Here is a 19412-nt window from a genome sequence, read left to right as displayed (position 1 = left end):
CATTGTGATATAAAATTCCCGTTCAAGGAAAAAATTCACCATCACTTCCTGGTCTAAAATAATTCCCAGTCATTTCCCAGTTTCCCGATCCAGCGGTCACCCTGAATCGTGAAATTCCAGAACCTAATTTCTTTCTTCTCGAATGTTAATACATACTTCGTGCTTGGCGTCTTAACAATTTTTCATGAAAGAATCAATTAAAGTATAATATAGTTAAATAATTCTGATATTTTTCCATTTTCTAAAAGCACAATCTTCTGATTTTAAGTCTTATTTTTTTTTAATGTATGCAATCACTAGTTGATTTTCGCATTTCTTCAGTTCTTGGTATCAGCTTGAACTTTTGGTATCATAACGGCAAACATTTTCTTTTTATAACGAAGCCAAGAATGAAGAATCTTGAAAAAAATTATCTTCAAAAAATTAAAGTCGCCTTAAAATAACTAGAATACAGAAATAAAATATTTACCATCATTGATTGTTGTAAAACGTAACCTCGCAAATCTCGCAATCAGCTGAGTTCCCTCCCTGTTCAACTTAAATGGTTATTCACAATAAAATGATGTCTCATACATCCATGAGAGAATTCCAGACCCTGATTGGCTGCGAGAATGACATAGTTGGAAATCTACATTGGCTGTCAGGCTCTCTTGCCGCATGTGGATATGATGTAAGAGTGACAGGGCAAGTGTTGGGAATACATTGTGACATTGATACACGTTACCAGAGTATCTGTACGTAACTACATGATGTAAAATGGGCACTACATTTGAAAAATACACACTGAGAATTGATGCTTTCTCTGTAACCGTATTCAAGGAGAAAATTTGCTTTCCAGTATTATATATAATAAAACTTAATTATCTTATTTACAAAATTTGAATTTGGACTGGGGTGGCAAGCCGCCCCCACCCTGGAGCCGCGCCTGGTTGTGCCGGGTTCTACTACTATGTACCAAAAACAATTATTTTCCTGCATATTTCTTACTCAGTCGTACTCAGTTCTATATTTTTTAATTTAATACTAGTTTCTTTTATCCTCCGAATAAATTTGTCAATCAACAAATTTTTCAAAATGCGAGTTTCGAATATCTAAAAATAGTGCTCATTTGTGCTGGCGTGCAAAAACATAATTTTAAATAACAGTTCCTATTTAGTTCTATATTTTTTTTGTGAAAATCTAGATTTTTTCTTCATGCTAATTTTTCAAATCAAAAATTTTTCAAGATGCAAATTTCAAAAATATAAGAGTTGTGCTGGGCTGTGCTAAGCATGAAAAACAATAATGGTTGAGTACACTTCCTGCTTGAGTCTTCAATTTTTGCTGTATAGGACAATCATTGTTTTGCACGCATGTCACGCACAACTTTCAGATTTTTGAAATTCGAATTTTTAAAATTTTTGAATTTTAAACATTATGTTAAGGAAAAAAACTATATTTTCAGCAGAAAATATTGACTTACGATCGTCGAGAAAATTTGAGTCCTCTGGCTTTGATGTTAAAAAAATAACTGAAGAAAAAAAGGTAGCTCAATGAATGAAGGATAATTTTAAAGGTCAAAATGTTGTACGTCAATGAACCTAAGACCAATATCCCAACAAATTTTATATATAGCTTACAGACCCGAAAATTTAGTTATAATGTAGATATAATTAAGTGATTTAAAGTAGAGGTAGTTAGATGAACTATCTGTAATTATTTACAATTGAAAGAAGTATGTTCTTTTCTCACCGTGCAAATTGCGATATTTAAAGAGAGTTTTTTATGCTGGAAAGCAAATGTAAGAAACCAGGCGGGGTGTCTTTTTTCATGAGATCGTCCTCGTCTTTCCTCTGCAAAACTTGGAAGTACATGGGAAAGACGAACACGAGGCCATAAAAAAGGCACCCCGATGGTTCCTTACACTTGCTTTCCACTATAAAAACCTTTATTTAAATATCGCAATTTGCATGAAGAGGCAAAAAAGAACATACTTTTTTTAAATTGTAAATAATTACCATTTTTTCTTCATTTACTTTTCTAACGTTAAAGTCAGAGGATTTGAATTTTCTCGCCGATAGTAAGTAAAAAGTGTTTTACACAATTGTTGTTCTGCACGCTTAGCACAGCCGAGCACAAGTTTTAGATTCTTCATTTTCGCTTTTTGAAAAGTTTTGGATTTGAAACCAATATTTTTAGGAAAAAACTACATTTTCAACAAAAATATATACCTAAGTAGAAAGCGTATTTCACAATTATTGTTTTGCGCACCTAGCAAAACCCAGCACAAAACTTCTTAATTTTTGGAATTCGCATTTTAAAAAGTTTTTTTATTAAAAAAATTATTCTGTGGAAAAAAGAAACTGGTATTTCGTCAAAAAATATATACCTGGGTAAAAAGTTTACGGGACCAGGGGCGTACGCCACTTTAAATGCATTTAAATTGCAGGTTAGAAAGCAAATTTCCACATGTTGTGTAGAATGACGTCTCTTACAGGTTTAATTCTATGACTTTGCATGAATTAATACGTGTTGAAAATCAATACGTTCAGAGTGTGTAAAAAAGGGACTCACGCTGTACATAGTGAAATTCCCCAGACTGGTAAAATTACCGACCACGCATAAATTTCTATTTTATAACGAAAAGTCCTCCACTTTATAGTGATTTTACATTCGTCCGTATAATATTCCACATTTGTGTAATTTTCGCAATAGAGCTTTTTTTTGCTCTTTTGTTCCTGTGTTATGAGCGAACGTACATTTAACTTGCAAACTTTGTTGCTCATTTTCAGCGAAAGCATAAATGCGAGTGACTGTTTTTAAATTATAAATTTTATACCATATAAGCTTGCGTAATCATACGTATATTCTTAATATGATCTTAATGATTTAAGTATTTGAGGTTAGGTTGATATTTTGAAGAAATTTTCTACTTTCTGTTTTATTAGCGACACATATTAAATTTCAGTTCAGTTGAGAATTTGACACGTCTGTTCAATTTTAGATATTTCTATGCTAATTTCACGCTGCTTCTCGTGAGTCTACTTTTTACATACGTTTAGCGTCATTGTTTTGAACGCCTATCACAAACCAGAACTGAGTTTGTAATGTCTCAAAAAAATGTTCTTTTGTGAATTTTGGTTCAAATTTTGACTGTTTTAAAGATCGTTTACGGAACAATTGAGCGCAAGCCTAACACAATTCAGCACAATTGTTATTTATTCGAAAAAATTTAATTGCGTTTCTGGCCCGGAAGTTTTTTTTTAATTTTGGCTCCTTTTTCGATTTTTTGACAAATTATTTGCGGCATGATAGATTATGATTCAAGTTTTAATTTTTTCGAACAAAAAATTGCAGCACAATAGAGCACAAGTCTAGCCCAATTTAGCACAACTTTTTTTTCTTTAATAAAATTACGGTGGCAACTTCTTAGACATAGATACTTGTCCATGAACATGATGAATAGACAGGCGGACATAACGCAAACTTTTCCCATCCACTGCCTAATATTAAACACATCACTCAATTGTCCATTAATAGCACGGAGTAAACTGGAGGATCAGCCTGAACATCTAGATCTAGAGTCAGGCAGACTATATTCGAGGTAAACTGTAGGGCAGCATTCTAGACAATCAAACTGATCATCTCTATAGACGGTCAAAATAATATGCTCAGCTTTATCATCCCAGGGGAAAACTTGATATGCTCAATTTAACCATTCCAAATGAACAACTTGATTATTCTGATATTCAGTCTGACCCTCTGCGATTTTCGGCAAAACCTAAAATGAAAGGAAGATCTGACCATCTAGGTTCTAGAAGGTCTGATTGACTAAATTATTTTGACTCTTTGATCTTTAATCTCCGGTTTTCTCCGTGCGCTATATACCTCTTACTATATACGCTCTTACCGTTTTTGGAAAACAATTCCACACTACTATTTCATCAAAAAAAGTACTTATTCCAATTTCCTAACAACCCTCAACCTTTCTCTTGTATCTAATCCATACACAACCTTCATCGCATTATAAAATAGGACGGAAATCGCTTTCCGTCAATCACTTAGCACCCCTGCATTCTCGAAAAATTCTTTAGAAACTAACAAATGTTCTTTATTTCCAAAAAAGTTTCTTCGGTTCTAAGAAACCTGCTTTTAAGTCTAATCTATTCAAATAGAAAGGTTGACCACTCAACTTTAGAACGTACTCCAGATTTCAAGGGATTTAAAAGCAATTCAGGTTCAATATTTCAAGGTTTCAAGGGATTTAAAATTTTTCCATAGTATATGAAAAGACCTCAATTTATTTCGGAGAATTTCATATGATTTTTAATATGTTTTGAGATTTTAACAGTTTTCTAAAGATTAAAATCTCTTGAAAATCTTTTAAACGGATTTCAAGAAATTTAAATAAGCAAAGGATTCAAAGAATCGAGATTTAGACATTTTTCAGGGGATTTCGAAGGACTTAAAACGGATTTTATAAAATTTTAACCAAATTTATAATATTTCTAAAGTTTTAAGAAATTTCATAGAATTTCTCAAGATTTTAAGTGATTTTAGTCAATTTTAAACGTTTGCATGGAAATCTCTGAAATCTTTTAAAACCCATAGTTATGGTTTTAAAAGATTTCAAAGATTTCAAGGGGTACTATAGAAAGTGTACCATATGTTTTAAGAGTATAGTCAGAAGTTCAATTCGGAATCTCATGTTTAATCTGAGTTAAATCTAATTCTATGTTAATTCATTAATCTAATCGTTTGACCAAAATTTAATTTCAGGTTGTATGCATTTTACTTGTAGCCAGTGTAAATACGAGTTTTGCTGCGGCTGTGGAAATGCTTTTGTAATGGGAGCAAAGTGCGGAGTCAGTGCGTATTGTTCAAAGTTAGGACTTCACGCACATCATCCTCGAAATTGTTTATTTTATCTAAGAGATAAGGAACCAGCGCAACTACAGCAACTATTGAAAGAAAATGGTGTCGAATATGATACCGAGGGTCCAGCTGGTGAACACAAATGCAGAGTGCAACTGCAAAAGGAAACACCAACCGGGGTAGTTGACGCTATTTGTAACTCAGACGTCGTAGAAAGTCATGCAGGTTTATGCAGGTACTTTAAAATGGTTCTTCCCTTATAATTTCTAGTTTACTATTTTTATCGCAAAACGTTGGCAGATGTTCCTTAACTACTACTTTCAAATTCGTTTATATTGATTGTACCTTTTCTTGTAAATGAACTGTAATTTATTACAATGCTTTTGAAGCTACTTTCTACAACGTCTCGCAGACGTCTTGATATACTTCAAGCATGATATTTTTTCAATGGAGGAAACCTTTTTTCTCTTTTTATTTCTACAAATGGTATACTTATCTAAAATAAGATAGGAGACAAATATTTACAATTATGGGAAAACTATTATTTCGAGGAACAAAAATTTCTTTGGTGACTCCCTTTTGGAAAAAAATTTTATTTCGATTTGTATTCAAAATTATATTGTGCTTTATCAAGTATTATCACACATGCATGACGGAAGAAATGACTAACAATTTTATTGTAGGTTTTCTTACCAGTTTTATGTGGATATTTTTAAGCGGTACAAAGTATAATTTTTTTATTAAATGCAATGTTCATATTTTCTTTTACTTTCATGAAGATTAATATGAATCATTGCATTTTTTATCAAAGAATAATTATTACGAAATTATTATTATTATTATATTATATATTATTATTTAATTCGAAATCTAAGGGTGTACAAAAATCTCTTATCTCGGCTAAATCCATTACTAGGTACAAAAGTATTTAAATCTATAACATTTATGTACTTCTATTTTGTTGAAGATCGATAAGACTTATGCAATTGTATTGTACGTCAACTTACCATAAAAACAAATTAACTGTTGGAAATAGAGACATAATTATGTTTTCGGTGTAGACTTAGGAGTATTATTTCGCAATATGCAAATATAAATTCAGGGTGGCCACTAAAATTAAAGAAGAAAACTTTCGGTCATTTCCGAGTATTTCTTAGTTTTCAACCATTTTTTTCCTGGCCATTAACATTCAAAAAATTGAAGCTTTCAAAACTGAAATACTTATTATCTTAAAATAAAACTCTTCTCAATTTCAGGCATTAACAATCCAAACATTACAAATTCAGTAATTTTGAGTTAAAAATTTAGTAATGTGCAATTACATAATTTAGAATTCTAGACTAAAATTTACTGCGAGACAAACATCTAATTATGAAGAGTTTTAATTTTAAATTACATATTCGATTTGGCAAATCTTTAAGTCAAAATTGTTGAATTTGAAAAACTTCTAACTTGAAATTGTTTGATAATTAAAAAGTATATATTCTCAGTTTATAATTTGCAAATGAACCATTAAAGATTATCATTAAGATAGTTAAAAATGACTTCATTGAAGTTAGTCTTTAAAATTGAAGTGACTGTATAAGTTTTCAGACTAAAAATGATCAAAATTCATAATCGAAAAATAAATATACCGTAATTTCCCATTTTTTTCCTGGTGTAAACAAATTTTTGGTTCAGTGATCATCCTGTTTCTATAAATTTCACCACTCTATTAAACTGATTCAGCATTTCGGTTTTATTAAAACCCTTCACAAATTCAGGATTCATTACGTCGACTATTTAGTACGGAAAATTCGTTTAAAGCACTTGGAACCACTACCTGTGTTCAATGTAGACGATCTTGAGACTTGTATTCTTCGTGCCGGTAAAAAACTACCTGCAAATTGGTATGGACGTGATCCAACAGAATATAGGAGGGACTTAACAGAGGTAATTGAAATGCGATAAGTACGTAATTAAAATGGGTACTTTTCCCCGCAGGCAGCACTACATTGAGTACCTGACGGGTTTGGTGCTCAAAGGCAAGCTGGATCCCGTGACTATCTTTGACTTGAACGACGCAAAGCAAGAGTTGCGCCGCCGGGGAAAAGTCCCACCTGCCAAGGACCAGGAAATGTCCGATCAGGATTACCTCATGGCCTGCATTCAGGTGACTAACATCAAATCCGTTTGCCCTTTCCCAACTAACAGTTTTTATGAATTACTGAAGTCTTTGAAATTATATAAGAGAAAACGGAACCATATATCGGAAATATATATGTAGAATTCCTATTTGTTGTCCATGTAGTTTTACTTTAATTTTTCAATTAGATTTTAAGTTGTAAATTTTTTAATACAAATAATAAAACGATCAATGAAGAACTAAATTATCAGAAACTAATAATTTTCATTATATAATTATAACATTAAACTCCTAGTCAAATAAAAAGATTTTCTTTTCAGGTAGTGCAAAAGGAGATTCCTCTGGAGTAGTGATGAGAAAGGCGGAATTGTTAAAATAATAGAAGAAACATATTCATCGAATATTGTGCGAGTTGCTAGTGTACTCATCTTATTTATTGTTCGTCCATTCAAACTTCGATAATAAATAAAATCTTTAGATTACTGTAGAACATGTAGCGTCTGAAACTGTTTGAAATAATGAAAATGGAGATATAGTTTGTACGAAGTAAAGATAAATTCACAAAACAGCATATGTCATCGAAAGATTTAATACTCTGGAAGAGTCCATTGCTTTCTTTTGTATCCTTTTTTCTCTTGTTTGTATATTATTTTTTAACCATATCGTGTTACCATGATTTGCAATTAGAAATATTCAAGTGATTTTAGATAGTTAAGAATGCAGGACATGTGCACAAGGTGTGAATAATATCCTGAAAAACATAGAATACAAAAATATGTTCACTTTAAATTCAACGTTTTCAAATTTAATAAAGTTCTTTCAAAAAATTGTTTAAACTATTTCTCTTCTTCACCGCATCACCCTTTAATATACTGTTGAGTTTGTCCTTGTTCATTGTTTTAAGTTTCTGCAGTGGTGTCAGCTGTTTTCCCGTTTCCTTTTTTCCTTTACATGGTAAAGGACTAGATTTATTGAGAATTCTCGGACTACCTGTTTCCGATGATGGTGCAACATATGAATCTGATAAGGATATATTCAAGCCGGCCGTTCTATCCTTTATACGTCTCTTTCTCTTTTTGTCGGACTTTAGAACTTCTGAATCATTTAAAGCTTCTTGTCTCTTTGGTTTCTGTCTTTGTGGTTTCTTGCAAGTGATCTGCGTATTTTTCAAACACGCGAAGCACTTTATAACCATTTTGTTCATTTCGCTGCGTAAACATTTACGCATAAGTGTTAAACGATACCTAGATAATCGGGCGTTCTTCTCCGCTGCGCGAATGATCTTTTTTACAGAATTTGAACACGCTTTACCTGGAGCCAGACGATTTCTGCGTTCCACCTTAGTCCATAAAGATCCACAATAAGAGCAAATGTTTGAGGGTCCGAAACATTGTTTTGGTAACTCTACGTTGTTTCCCTGCTTTCGGCAACATTGTCTGAAATGTATTTAAACAATTTTTGCAAAATCTGGAATTGAAAGTTTACCTTTTACTCATTCAAGATTTTTTTGCTAATAATTTCGTAAATATTTTGTTCTCAAATCAATCGAATGCATAAGCACCATCTCTTTTAAAAAATAAAACCGTCTGTGTGCCAACGATCAAGTGTAGAATTTAAACATAAGTTTCTTGTCTTAGACTAAATTGCTGAAAATAAGAGTACTTGATATCGAGAGATCCCAAAAAAGTTCCATACCCCTGAATATAGAGGATAGGCTGAAATTCCAACCCTTAGATTACAGGCTGATATTGATAAAAATCATCAATGTTTGGGGAATAAAACTTTTTTGATTAAACCTATTCAAGATCACAAAATTCGAAGTCTCTATTTAATAATTCATTATTAAAGTTTCAATCATAATTATTGACATGTACTTAAGATAATTTATTCTTGGATTGATTAAATTATAAATTAAATACTTTTCCAGCGAATTAAGAAAGCATTTCTTATCAATTTAAATGGCAAAATACGATAATTATAAGTAAAGAAATATTACAGAAAAATAATATTATTTTGAGAATTTCAAGTTCTAGTTTAAACATAAATTCAAAGTGATTCTTCCTCTTAAAAAAAATAATTCTTATATGCTTTTATTGATAAAAAATTGAAAATTTTATCTTATGTTTATCAACATAAAGAAAATCAAAATAGAACGAAAAATAATGTAAGTTTTGTGAAAATAAAATAATACACATAAAATAGGCTCAAGTTGTTAAGCACTCATGAAAGTTGGTACATGTGTCTTCATCCAGTATTTTAAAAATGTTGGAGATTAGGAAATTTATCTTTTTCGTTATTATGAATGGTTTCTTAAATTTTCCAAACCCGAAGATATATTTGAAGACTAAAAAATTAACAAAATGGCGACTGTTCTTTTGTAGATTCAAAATATTTGCAGGGAATAATTTGAAGGAAAAAATGTTCTCCCTGAAGAAAACTAGAAAAATTCCTGTTCAAATTAATAGATATGTATTTTTTTAGTATTCATATTAAGACATAGTTTTGAAGAAAGATTTTTAAAACCAAATTTTAAAAAAATTCTAAATTTTCCAAAACAAACTGAATTGTTGAAAAAATCCACTTTTGATTATCTTTACATTTTTATTATAGGGAGCTTACAATGTGTTATAACTGCCCCGTAAATATAAAAATGGGATCTCTCTTATTTTTCGATAAATAATTTTAAAAATACGCAGAGTCGTTGCATATGATTTGTAATACCTTTGCGAATATACATATGGAGACCAAAGACCTGTATATTGACTTTACCAAAAACGAGCATTTTTCTATCGGATGTACATAACGTATCGAAATACAAGATCTTTTCGAGCACGGTGCTAGTCTGGCACACGTAACTATTGGCCGCCGCCATGGTCTATATAAATATCACTTCAAGGCTCAAACAAAAACACAAAATTAAGAGTTTTTTTCTTGCACTTTTAACCCAAAAAATATATTCTTTTGTATTTTCCTTCAACTTGGTACTAAGGCTTGAATAACGAAAAATGTGAACTTTTAACCACATCAAAAACAACACATAAAAAAACATTCAAGCTGAAAACAGCTTACGCGTTGACCCGGCTATCAATACAATGCAATTAAGTTCAGGAAGAAACATCTAGTTATGCATTTTGAACACGTGAAGAGTCCCGTATTTATAAAATACGATAATCCTGACTTTTACGTTGAAATATATAAATCTTAATTATTCCATATTCAAGTTCAAATCTTGATACCACTATGGTTATTTTGCATTGCTTGTACAATAATTCTAAAGTACCTACCTCGTCCATGACAGGATCACTTTAATTACACACATATGTAGATATTTCAACAATAAATAAAATTATTATAATTATTTAAATTTTATTTTATGTCAATAAGAATTTATCCATCTACTTAAATCACATTCATATCACAAAGGTAAATAATGCAAAATGTCAAATACGCGTGTCACACTAGCACCATATTCGGAAACGAGAAGTAATGTAACCATTTTTATATGACAAAAATCTTCTCTTTTTCGGTTACACTACTTTGGTCTCCTTATGGCTATTATCAATGTGAAAACCCATGTAAACAATAGACGAATATTATACTCGTATGCACGAACTGCAGAGTTCACACTCTCGGGCGTTGGGCACGCTATGCCGTGGCGTACATACTTAATTATTTTTCGGAAACTAAGACAGATCCCATTTTTATATTTACAGGTCTTTCAGAGGACATTGACATTGTAAGCTATCAGCAAAAGAATAAAGAAATTAAAAGATGGATTTTTTTAATCAATTAAAAAATTTGGTTTAAAAAAATCTAAAAACATTTTAAATTTTGTTTTCGACAAATATTTCTTCAAAATGGCGTCTTATTATAAGTAATTAAAAATATATACGTCTCAAAATCATTAAAATCACCAAAGTTATGAAAATTAAAGACGGACCAAAATATTTAATTTTGATTATTTCCTAAGTTTTTTGAATTTTTCAAAAATTATTTTAGGGTTTTTTGTTTTCAGCACCGTCACCAAAATTACAAACAATAGTTAAATTTTTTCAATGATTTGGCATTGAATTGCTAATGAGAGCTATTGGATAATTTAAACTTAATAAACATATATTTAAATGTAAGAAAATTTTCCAAATTCAAAGAAATTATAATAATAAGGAGAAAATTTTTATGAATTGCTATGAGAACTAAATTTAATTCACAAGAATTGTGCCAACTATTCGTACGTTCTTAAAAGAACCAATGACTATCGGCGAGAAAATTGGAGGCATCTGGGTTTGAAGCTTTACCCAACCAAAAAACAGTGCTAGCGCAGTAAGTTAATAGTCATTTGAAATAATTACAGTCTTTGCGTTGTAGTTCAAATCGCTTTATTATCTTCATGGAACTGAAGACAGTACATTTGTATATTTTTATAATTTTTAAGGAACAATTTTCATTATTTCTCCAATTTTTTCATAAATATTTTCTCTATATTCATGCATTTTTTCAAATGTTTCACATTGCCTCTTGTATAAAAAACAATACTCTAAAGTTGATTCTTCTTACATGTGCAAAAAATTCCTTACTTTTTTTACCGTTTTCAGTCTGCAAAACACAACATTTTTTTACATTAACGTCTTTAAGCTTATTTACGTATATTACTCTGGCCTTTCAAATGACTATTAACTTATTACGCTAGCAATTCTTTTGGCCGAGTTGTTGAGCTTTAAACGCAGATGCCTACCATTTTCTCGCAGATTATAGTATTATAGCCCAGGCGCCCTATGAAATAAAATCTCATGTGAGGAAATAAATTCAACCTGAAATCCCACTTTGGATTATTGTATATTCTAGGACTGAAATAATTCAAATTCAAATTTCAGGTAGCATTTATTTTCCCAAATTTCATAGAGCTCCTGGACTATTACATTTATTTAAATTTATAATTTTATAGTAATAAATCACCGAAGAGAGCAATCATCGTGTTCCGATACGTTTTATTGAACCCTAAAGCCAAAAACTTTCATAAAAACTGTGAAGCAAATTTATTATTGACTGTCAAAATATAATGCCCTACCGCTCATATTTTTATTACATACTGGCCTAGAGTATTAAATCTGTGTTTTTTTAACGGGTTCTAATTATACTATTGCTATTGAAAAATAACACCTAATATCAAGTAACTTTCTGTTTTTGGATGGATCATGACTCTGTAATTCTTCAAATGAAACCTTCAAAAAATTACAAGAAACAGTAACATTTAAAAATACTTTATATGAATCCAAATTTTCAGTATAAGCCTTGCATATAAATAGAAGAAAGTGTGAGTTAACTTAAAATTCATATTGTATTCTATTGCAAATTACTATCAATTATAAGCTCATGATAATTATATTGAAATATCTTTTTTTTCTTCTGAATTCTGATGAAAATAAATATAACTAACATTCCTATCTCGACGAATTCACATGAAAACAACATCCCACACAAACACCACATTCTACTGGTTAGATTGCTACATCTAATTTCATTTAAATTGATTCAATTTACACTATTTTTTACTTTTATGTATAATAATATAATGAACACATATCAGTTGATCTTATAGATGGAAATTTTTATTTATTTTTCGTATAAAAGTATAGTATGTTCTCTTACACATAATAAGTGCGCAGTTGGTTGACATCCTTTTCGTCAAATTTGGTCAAAAACTTGACCATATTCCACAAATAAATAACATTTTCCATAGCTATTTAAGTCAATCAGATAAATTAATTGCTACCAGGAGACCGCAGTTCTAAGGCACCATGATCTAACAAAATGATACATTCTCGCCACTTGGGGTACGAGCATGATCCAAAAAGGTATGGTCTCGCTACGCGCCACAAAAAAAAGTGAACCAATCAAATGGTCCGTAGGGATTCGTACAGTGACCTCCATTTTTAAAAGGACGTTAAGCTGGAAGAAGTTTTAGTAGTGATGCCAATCTTGACACCCTGTGCTACTGCGCTTGCGTCAGGGACGCACGCTGGTTCGCTGCACTTGACACGCGATTCAAAATTACTTTAAACAACAATTCTTGTAATTTAAATAAATAATCATTAAAATATGCACAAGAATGTATACAAATTATGTAACATTTTATTTCAAGAAAAACAAAATTTATAATAATGATAAATCTTTATTGAATTAGTAAAGAAAACGGGAATGTACATGACGATCAGATATAACGTAAGAACCCGAAGGGCGAGGTATAGATTAAAGCTGCTTTGAAACCTGACGTTTATCAATCATATATTTTCTAATTAACAGTTTATTTTCATTGAACTCTAACGACTGGCTTATATTTCACAAAACATTTAGAATTGATACATTTTTTGAAATACTATATAATGTTTCAGAAGCTTAATATATATGGAAGTTAACTGCAGAATATAATAATGATAATATTTGAATTTTTCTAAAAAAAAAGTTCAGCTCAGAATATTGATCTTTTCGATCTAATCAAATATCTAGGCCCCTTGAGCCTGCTCCCGGTACTTAATTCCCTATAGAACATTATGTAACTTTGTGAACAAAAAATAATTAATTAAGATTATATTAAATTTTATTAAAAATAAATAGAATGACGGACACTTAAATAGAAAATAATATATTTATAAAAAAAAACAAGAACAAAAAATTAGGAAGAATTATTCGAAAAAAAAGAATATAACGATCAAATTTGAACATGCCTTCAAATATCTACATAACATCAGTATAATGATTGAAATAAATTTCGGAAAATACAAAAAAAATTATCAAAACATGATCAAAATAACATTTTTGCATTTGAATCATAACTACAATGCAGTCGTGATAATTTATCTATTTATAGGTTATATAATTATATGAATTTCCAGAAAAATACATACAAAATATTAAAAACATCATAAATAATTGTTTTTAAGCACTATTCCAAGAAATTCCCTTTCAAATTAAATGTATTAAGAATATAAGTTGGTCTTTGGGATTCAATGAAAATAAACTGTTATTTATAGAATATATGTATTATCATTTTTTTTTTTTGCCTGCAATCAAAAGTTAAACAATTCATACACATTTTTGTGCATTTTTACATTCTCATCAGAGAAGATATTAGATTTGTGTAAAATTTGACCCCCTCCAAGTTTTTGTAAAATGTCCACGTTTTGAGACCCCCTGAATCCGAAAAACAGGTTTTTATGAATGTGTCTGTCTGTATGTCTGTATTTCTGTATGTCTTTATGTATGCCTATCTGTCTGTGATCACGATAACTTTTGAAAAAATTAATCCATTAGATTGCCCTTTGGTACACTCGTTTAGTGTCCCAAACTAAAGGTCAAATTAGTTAGTCAGCCATTTTGGATGAAAATTCAAAAAGTTGGCACATTTTTAATATTTTTGAGACCACTTTTTTAAAAATTCAAAAATTCTTTGTACGGTTATTCATAGTATTCAACAAATTTATCCTGATGACTTTTTTAAAAAATCAAAAATTACTAGAGTAATAGCATTTTCAAAATCCAAAAAAACAAATTAAAATGAGCATTTTAAGCAAAACAACGCATGATATGAAAAAAAGTCATGAGAAGAGAAACTTTGCTTTTTGAAAGCCCTACAAGATTATGATAACAACTTTTTTAATTTGTTCGAAAAGTTGAAAATTCCAAATTTGATCGTACCAAAAATGGTTGAAACCAGATTTTTTCAAGATTTAAAAGTTCTATGTATGGTTGTTTATAGTACTCAGAAACTCGAACAATTTATCCCTATGACTTTTTTCTATAAAAAGAAAATTATCAAAGTTATAGCAATTTCAGAAGGTCGAAAAGTTGAACATTCCAAATTTGATCGTACCAAAAATAATGAAAAATCCAAAAATTCCATTTTTTGGTCAAACTATGCAAGATACGAAAAAAATTAAAAAGCTCAAATTGCGCGCCCTAGAATTTTTGATAGTTCAGTTAGTTTTTGCTTTAGTCGTAAAAAATAACATTCTGAATAAAAATATTAAATTTGTTTGAAAAAGCGACACAAGGTATGGACTTAAATTACCCGACAAAAGTTGTTCGCCTAAAAAGATCTATAAATTTATTATTAATTATTTTTCAATAGGACGAGTAGATTTTCTTTCAATCGTAAAACACAGGATTAAAAATTAAAAAATGAACTTTTTGGAAAAAGCACAGAAAAGTCGAAAGAGAACATAGGCTCCTATATAGAACCCTATATAGGTTCCTATATTAGACCCTATTCAGATACCAGGAGTTTTTATTTAATCGTAAAAAACAACATTAAAAATAAAAAAATTATAAAAACAAGGAAATAAGAATTAGTATGATTCAATTTTTATGCATATTATATATTGTAATGATATACATGTATTGAAATGATACAGGTTTCAAAGCAGCTTAGAATACAATTTAAGGAAAAATAAGAAACAAATACAAAAATAATCATGATAAATACAATTGGCTTTTTACATTTAAAAAGTTACATAAAAAATGTATTCTAATTGATATAAAAGTGTTGTGTATAATGTAGAAAATTTGACATGTTGGACAAAATTGAGTGCGAAGCACAAGATACGTGATGAGAATGTTTTCGTTAAAGCCAAATAAGCTTTAACAAAAGAGAGTTCAAAATCACAAAATTACAGGTGTCGGTCCGTTCACCTTTTATTTAAAAAGGTGTGTGCCCGAATGCGGAAGAAATGCAAAGATCAATCGCGGAGTGCGATTGCCATCAGTAGCATGCCGTAGGTGCGCTAAAACTCTCGAGCTAAGCTCTTTTAACGAAAGAGAATTCACAATCACAAAATTACAGAGGTGGATGTTTTGAGTCTTAATTTTAAAATGTTTGCGCAATAATGTGGGAAGATAACCGAGCGCGTAGCGCGAGGCAAATACATAATCGAGCGCTAAGCGCGAGATAAATACGGCATGAAGCGCGAAGCGCAAGAACTAACCGTCGCGCGCCCTAGGCGCGCTCAAATTTGCGAGCCGCGCACGCAGCGCGCGATGAGAATGTGCCCGCATAGCGGGCACATTTTTTAAATAATTATTTATTTAAATTACAAGAATAGTTTTCTAAAGTAATTTTGAATTGCGCTCCAAGTGTGGCCAACCAGCGCGCACTTCTAACGGTTTAAAGCGTGTGCAACGATGCATGTGCAAATTGCAGATAAAACTCGAAAACAGTCTTTAAATAATCATATAACGCTAAAGTTAAAATCAGAAACATGTCACTTATATTTATAAAGAATTTAAAAATGGGAAAACCGTGCTATTTAAAAATGTTAAGTGCCTCTTTGCAACATGTCTGTACAATTATAATTCCATACTATGCATACTAGGGTGATCGAAGAAACGCTTTTTGAGCTACAGGCAGGGATGTATCAGTGTATTATATGGTACCCAATTGCCGTATAGAAATAACTAATATTGCGCAACTAATTAATTATTCATAATTATTTATCACTTTCCTAAACAAATTAGTCAGGCAATAATAATATATGTGTTTATTGTCCTTCATAATATTTCGATTGTTTTTCTGAAGTGTAACTTGCTTATTTGTTAAGTTTATCGCCTGCTCACACATGTCCCTTAAGGCCATGTGACGAGTGAATCATGTGAACAGATTCCTACCTTACCGCAACCTTTCTTATTTCACAACTTATTTTCACACGAAGCGTCACATCGAGTTTAAAATGTGGGATAATAAATAAAAAGTACTAAGGGTCTGGTCCTAAACTTTAATAATTATAGAAAAAGCAAAAAAAATTATTTACAACAACAAACTTTTTTTATAATTATAAAAATTTAAGAACAGATCCATCATTCTTAGTGATTCTTGTTTAGTATCCTAAATTTTCAACTCGATGTGGCGTTTCGTGTGAATATAAGTTGGAAAATAAAAGAAGTAACGGTAAGGTAGGAATCTGGTCACGTGACCCACTTATCACATGGCCTTAAGAGCATTTGATACTTCGTCGTGTGGTCAATCGGGTACAGTTTCTCCGGATTTTTTTCTACAAAAATGAAAATTTTTAAAAACTGAATTCCGGGACATCAGTTAGAATGTTTATTTGTAAGTCCGCATTTTTTGCCAACCATATTGTGTAGTTTGGAAGTAAGACTCGGGATAATTGTAACACACATAACCTCGAAATATACAAAAGTTTTTAGCAAAATTAATTTTTTTAATTAATCCACAAAAAAAGTGTGCAGGGACGTCCGTTAGCATGTTCAATACCATTTCCCAAATTTTGAAGACAAAATATTGAATATGCTAGAAAAAAATCCGGGGAACCTAAAACTAGTGAAATCGATAATTTTCTAATAAATATAATAAAAATAATAATGTAGGTGTAATAATGAAGAATGTTTGAAAAGTGAAAAATCTTTTTTTATACACTTTTAAAAAAATACTATTATTTAAGACTGTTTGATGAAGGCTGTAACATCTGATAGATAGTAAGTAGAATAACAATAATAATAATTTAGATTTTTTCATTCGGAATCATTAAAATGTGAAAAATAATTTTTTTAATGCCATGAATTTTTACAATATTAATTAATTAATTGGCTAGATCAAATTTTATACTACAAATTTTCAATTTTTAAGTATAAAAATGAAAATGAGACAAAACATGGGGAAAAATTTATAATTGAATTGTTTGAGAAGTAAAATAAAGAAAATGATTTCTGAGGTTAGGGCTTTTTCTTCAATATAGAGAAGACCAAAATAAAGATAACATTAAAGTAGTATTTTTTTAAACAGAGTTAAGAAATCAGAAATAAAAGAAGTATTTTTATGAGGTTAAAAAAACTTTTTTTAATAGGTGTGTGTAATATTATTTAACCCTAAAATTTTTTTTCAAATAAGCCTTTATTTCAGAACAATGGGTAAAAAGTAAGGAAGCATTTATGATACAACTAAAATGTAAATCACATGAATAAAGTAGAAAAGTTTTCACTGCTGATTTGCTGGAATTATATTTCAATTACAATTTTTTAAATTATACAATAAATATCACAGAGAATTTACGCTGCAGATGAACGCCCATTTGAAATTACATTTCAAATTTATACATTATAATAAAAAAATTAATGGAAGACAAATTACAGTTTAAAAAAGAAGATAGTTTATTTTTCTTTTAAGCTTAGAACTCTAAGAACCTAAATTCCTATTGGTAAGTTATGTGCATAGCCATGCTTTTTCTAGCATATTTATTTTCAATATATTTTTCATTTGAGTTAGCTTAATTACAAATTCTTAGACGAAAGATCAATTTTGTACAACCGAGTGCAATTATCTGAATATTTCTTTCATTTCCTGGAAAGTATCAAACGTAGCTTCACTGAAGTAGAAGAGCAAGTTTTCTTTATATTCTTAATCTTCTTGATTAAAAAAGCTTATTTTCAAAATAGTCCAAGAGCCCGCTCTGAAAAAGTACCGCGAATCGTTATGACGTATTTACACGCCTGTTTACTGGTCGCCAGCCAGCAGAAAGTCATAAAAGAGACAGAGAGCGGAAAATTAAAAGAAAAGTACCCTCCATCTCTTTCACTCTTGTGATTTTTCTGCTAGCTGACCGCCAGTTGACAGGCGTGTAAATATACCATTAGACGATTCTTACGGATTCTAAATGATTCGGCATGAAAATCTCTGATATTACCCTTAAAAATCAACGTGCCATTTTTAATTCTGCCAAAAGTAATTAATATTAATTAATCTTTATGGGAATTGAACCGACAAACAACCTTTTTATCTTAGACACTTGCTAATTACACTAGAACCTACTTTTTCACATACAAAACAAGAAAAACTTACGGTGCCGGGTCCCACCCTGCCACAACCCTCGGCACCGTGACCTCAAAGGGGATGGAAATATCGACGAGGCACCTTTTTCTGTTAGACAAAAAAGTCCTAAACAAAAGTTGTAGCCAAAGACCTGACGAATTGAAAGAACCAACGATGCCGACTCTCATGTTGCCGAAAGTCTTCGACACCGTGGATCAAATCGGGCCTCGCGCGGGCCAATTTTACGTTTTAGTTCGCTAGTACGATGACTTGAGAAAGAATTAACAGATTGGATTGGCCTTTGGTATAATCTTTTAGTGTCCTAAAATTAAGGTTAAGTTCGTTAGCCAGTCATTTTGAATAAAAATACAAAAAGTTACAGCATTCTGAATATTTTTCAGACCATTTTTTTGCAATTTACAAATTCTATGAGCGGAAATTCATAGTACTCAGAAAGTCAAGCAATTTATCCTTATAACATTTTTCGATAAAGTGAAAATTATCACACATAACACTTTTAATATTCATAAAATCAAAAGAAGACGAAGATTTGAAGCCAAACAACGCACGATATAAAAAAAGTCCAGAGAACGAAAATGTTTATTTTTGAGAGCCCTA

General features: G+C 30.6%; 2 protein-coding genes across 8 annotated transcripts in view; one reads left to right on the top strand and one right to left on the bottom strand.

Annotated features, from left to right (window-relative positions):
• LOC117182184 overlaps positions 1-7810 on the top strand; it is a 175142-nt gene extending 167332 nt beyond the window's left edge. For 6 of the 7 annotated variants that reach the window (XM_033375244.1, XM_033375242.1, XM_033375246.1 and 3 more), the window contains 3 exons: positions 4759-5089; positions 6838-7006; positions 7300-7810. In XM_033375244.1, the coding sequence (XP_033231135.1) occupies positions 4759-5089; positions 6838-7006; positions 7300-7329 (530 nt within the window). In that variant the 3' untranslated portion in view covers positions 7330-7810. Of the gene's footprint in view, positions 1-4758; positions 5090-6617; positions 6787-6837; positions 7007-7299 lie in introns of all 7 variants that reach the window. The other variant, XM_033375241.1, reaches the window with a different exon arrangement.
• LOC117182185 lies at positions 7378-12887 on the bottom strand. Its single transcript, XM_033375247.1, has 2 exons — positions 12626-12887; positions 7378-8415 (listed from the first exon to the last, which is right to left on the bottom strand). The coding sequence occupies exons 1-2, from the start codon at positions 12712-12714 to the stop codon at positions 7785-7787; spliced, it is 720 nt and encodes a 239-aa protein (XP_033231138.1). The 5' UTR covers positions 12715-12887; the 3' UTR covers positions 7378-7784.
• Positions 12888-19412: the final 6525 nt, after the last annotated feature.

Source organism: Belonocnema kinseyi, chromosome 10 (assembly GCF_010883055.1).
Source record: "Belonocnema kinseyi isolate 2016_QV_RU_SX_M_011 chromosome 10, B_treatae_v1, whole genome shotgun sequence".
In the NCBI taxonomy this organism is placed as follows: domain Eukaryota; kingdom Metazoa; phylum Arthropoda; class Insecta; order Hymenoptera; family Cynipidae; genus Belonocnema; species Belonocnema kinseyi.
This window is presented reverse-complemented; position numbering and strand designations above follow the sequence as displayed.